Source organism: Nanorana parkeri, unplaced genomic scaffold (assembly GCF_000935625.1).
Source record: "Nanorana parkeri isolate BGI_ZX_2015 unplaced genomic scaffold, ASM93562v1 scaffold321, whole genome shotgun sequence".
NCBI lineage: Eukaryota > Metazoa > Chordata > Amphibia > Anura > Dicroglossidae > Nanorana > Nanorana parkeri.
The window spans coordinates 993,903-998,052 of record NW_017306589.1 but is presented as its reverse complement, the minus strand read 5'-3'; the positions used below and the strand labels follow the sequence as shown (position 1 = coordinate 998,052).

Below are 4,150 nucleotides of genomic sequence, written 5' to 3'. Positions count from 1 at the left end.
CCCCCCAATCCCTTCAACCCCACCCTCCTAATTCCTCCCACCACCACCACTCCCATTTTTTAAAAGATCACTTTAGACACGTTAAACATTTAAAGTATTACTGGAGGCGTTTATTACCGTCATGTAGAGAATTCATTAAGAATGCTGCGGTTGTGCTTCTTGCAGGCTGTGCTGTGCTGCAAGCGGGCTTAGTGTTTTTTTGACCCTAAAGCAGGGGTGTCAAACTCAATTTAATCGTGGGCCGCATCAACATTATGGCTGCCCTCAAAGGGCCTGTAAGACTACTATATAAATCTATCTAGTCTTTATCATAATTGCCTCTGCATTCGATTATCACTGGTTTTAGTAATAACTTAATACCTAGATCTGAAAGTAGAAGGCTAGGAAATGGCCTGATGGGCCGGATTCGGCCCCTGGGCCTTGAGTTTGTGCCCTAACGCATTCTCTGAATTAAAGACAAAATGCCCAGTAGCTTTCTATAACCCCCACACTTACCTATGGTCTCGTCTCCTCCTCTGGGCCAAAATACCCTGCTTTCCCCAAACTTCTTGGTCCAGGGGGAGGGTACTGAGGGCAGAGGAGCCATAGGTATGGCTTGCTGCATGGTGTGTGTGTCTAAGGGCGCACACAGCTAGGTGCAGGAACATGGATGTCTCCTCAGCAGCCAGCTCGCTAATGGAGACACCCACATATGGGGGGGCGGGACTGGAGAACAAGGAATTAAAGTTGAAATTAGAAACAAGAGGCAGTTCAAGCAAATCTGGCCCTCAACCATAAAGAACAAAAAGTGAAGGGTTTAATGTCACTTTAAATCCAACATGTGACATTGTGGGTCCTTCTTGTTCTCATCAGACGCCAGCGGCGCTTTCTCCTTAACAAAACGGCTCTTATGTTGGGACACAAGCACTGTTCTGTGCAACAGTACCGTGAAATCAGGCCAGCAAGATGATGCACCCCTGAGGGGTGTGTGTCCATGACTGCCTAGACTCACAGGAAGTGGGCTGAATGATGCCCAGGGTCATTTAACCTGGAAGGCAACTGGCACGGAGCCCCGGGCGATGGAGGAGGCGGCGAGTATAGCAGCATAAGCTGCATTTTTTTTTTCACAGCTCATTTAAATTCCTGACGATGGGCTTAAAGGAACACTATGGCCAAACCTTTTTTGGCAGTACTTCACTTTAGGGTCACAGGAGGACATTTACTAATGACCCTAAACTCAGCATACAGCAGGCTATTGGCAGAGCCAGCTGTGCCCGCCCCCTTCCCTGTCTGTACCTCCAATGAGCGCTGGAAGAATGGAGAGGGGAGGAGGTATTCCTTGCAGGGAACGATGACTGGCGGTCGCCACTCTTTGCAGGGACATGATCGTGAACTGAGCGATCAGCGGTTTGTGATCACTCATAATTCTCAACAGAACGGACGTGTGACGGTTTCAGCGTCACATGACGGCTTTACCTATGAGGAGGAGGAGTTTATTTCACTCTCCCCATAATTCTCCTTTAAATATTTATCAACTGTTTTCAAATAAATTATGAATTAGGTAAACTCCCAACTGTCAAGGATCCTTCAAACACATGTTCCCTTTAGGCCCCATTCACACTGAGCGACTTGTCGCGCGACTTTTTCCTATTGGGCTGCATGCAATCAGGAGCGAAATCGCTCGAAAAAAGGGTCATGTAGGAGCGACAAGCTACAGCGATGAGCTACAAGCGATATTGAGCAACGAGATGTGAACAGCTCCATTGAAATGGATTGGAGAAGCTACATAGAGCGATATCGTGTGGAAATATGAGCGCTATCGCTGCAAAAAATCGCTCAGTGTGAATGGGGCCTGAACCTCACACCAAGGACGGACCGGAGAACACAGGAGCGTCCCTCACCTCCTCAAAACATTTTTGGTTTTCGGCACACATTGAGACCTTGCTTTGGCTGCTTCCGCCATCTTTCTTTCCGCTGCTTTGCGGCACGGATGGTGGTGGCGGAGGCTCCTTAGATAGACTTTCCTTCACTTCCGGGGAGCGGGATGAATTTTCCTTCACTTCCGGGGAACGGGATGAATTTTCCTTCACTTCCGGGGAACAGGATGGTCCTTCCTCATCATCCCCATCGTCCAGCACAATGATTTCAACCACATTGGCCATCTTTCCACCTTCAGAATCTCAAGGACTGAGACAGTTCTGCGTGAGCATGGCAGGCCGGGGGGAGGCGAGAACCAGTCCCAAGCTGAAAGAAAAAAAACCACAATGTAAAAATGAATTCATATTTATACTGCTGCATAACAAACATGGTGAGAAAATGGAGCCTGCGTGGCCCCTGAAAGTCACCATCTTTTTGACAATATTCGTCCATAAAGGACATTTTTACGCACATCCAGGTGTGCGGATGACATCTTGTTTATGGACTGATTGGAGCGGCGCCATCCGCAGTCATTTCAGCACCCGACTGATATATGTGTTTACTGGTAAGTAGGGCTGCAACCAACTAATCGATAATGAGAATAGTTGGTTGGATCCCCTAGCTCTCTCCTCCTTGCTGGGAGGAGGGCACAGCAGGCAGTTGGCGGGTGCAATTGTCAGTCTGCTATTGGCTATTGCAATTTGAACCCCAAACACATCTCCCACCCACAGTGTGAGGTTCCAGAATGCCACTAGCACACCATTGATCAAGTGAAGTTAATCCATTTTCCAACTAATTGGAAGCCGATTAATCGATGATTGAAAAAGTTGACAACTTTTTCAATAAATCGATTATAATCGATTATGTCGATTAGTTGTTGCAGCCCTATTAATGTCCATTATCAGTGGTGGGCTTGGAGCTGGCTCTCCAGTGGCCCTCACGTTAATCCAGCCCTGAGTGCGGTGGGATACATATGGGACATGCTAATAAAAAGGTCACATCCAGCCAGAGATATTAAACTGTAGGCAAACCATAAATCTACCGTACGCCATCACATCTCACTGCATCGTTTTTTTTAAAGGTGAACTCCGGGCACAAACAATGAGATATATTCCTCAATAGCCATAGAGGATATAAACCCACTTTGTGTGCACCAAACGCCATTACAAACCCAGATATTACTTCATAAAGTAGCAGTGACATCATCACTGTGCTGTATAAACTGCAGAGCTGTGGGAGGGACCTAGAAGGCCCCACCCACTATTAGAAGCTAGAGAAGGGGGCAGAGACAAGGCCAGTCACCCTACACAAGGAGAGAGCGTAACAGCGAGCGGTCTTTATTACGGAAGTGGGCGGAGACAAGACCAGTCACCCTACACAAGAGAGAAGCAGTGGCTGGTCTTTATTACGGGAGGGGGCGGAGACAAGCCGAGTCACCCTGCACAAGGAGAGATGGCAGCAGTGACCGGTCTTTATTACAGGAGGGGGCGGAGACAAGACCAGTCACCCTGCACAAGGAGAGAGAGCAGCAGTGAGCGGTCTTCATTACAGGAAGCTCCAAACCTCACACTGGATTGCTGTACAGATCAGGAAGAATACACGGGACTCTTGTATGACGACAATATTTGCTGATCCCGGTTTCAGATATGTTTAGTTAAGTCCAATGAAATGTAAAAGTGACGATCACATGACAGAGTACAGAGTGCTTCAGGAGGATGTTACAACTCTGAACTGAACACTCAATGTATTATAATAATCCTCGAGGACTAAATACGCAGTGCCGAAAAAATTGCACCAAGGTGAACACCACTGCTCCCATTGTACCCCCTTTCCCCTCCCTGTCTGCTTTAGCTACAAGCCCCATCATGCCTCTGCTAGTCGTGCCTGTGGCCATCTTGCAATGCCTCAGAGTGTTCCTTGTAGTTTCCCAACAGCTGGAGTGCAGAGGTTGCCCACCCTTGTATTAGTCTTAGGCCTAGACAATTCTCAGCACTCCAGCTGTGACAACACTACAAACCCCATCATGCCACTTAGTTTCAGGCACCACAACTGGAGGCGACAAACAATGAAGTGTCACCGCCGGTCCTATGTCTGCCCGCATTCCTTACATTTAGAGGCACATTGCGTTGCGGGCGAAGCTCACCTGTCACGAACACCGCAGCTGACAACTAAATCTCCGCACCGGATGCTCTCCGCCGTAAAGTACCGCCGAACGGATACGGCGCCCTCTTCCACTGCCCGTCTAGGCTTCAGG

General features: G+C 48.3%; 1 protein-coding gene across 1 annotated transcript in view; it reads right to left on the bottom strand.

Moving 5' to 3' along the window:
• DAXX (death domain associated protein) overlaps window positions 1–1,980 on the bottom strand; it is an 11,394-nt gene extending 9,414 nt beyond the window's left edge. Inside the window, exon 1 of the mRNA XM_018558108.1 lies at window positions 1,881–1,980. Coding sequence (XP_018413610.1) covers window positions 1,881–1,913 — 33 coding nt within the window. The 5' untranslated portion in view covers window positions 1,914–1,980. The remainder of the gene's footprint in view (window positions 1–1,880) is intronic.
• Between the last annotated feature and the right edge of the window lie 2,170 nt (window positions 1,981–4,150).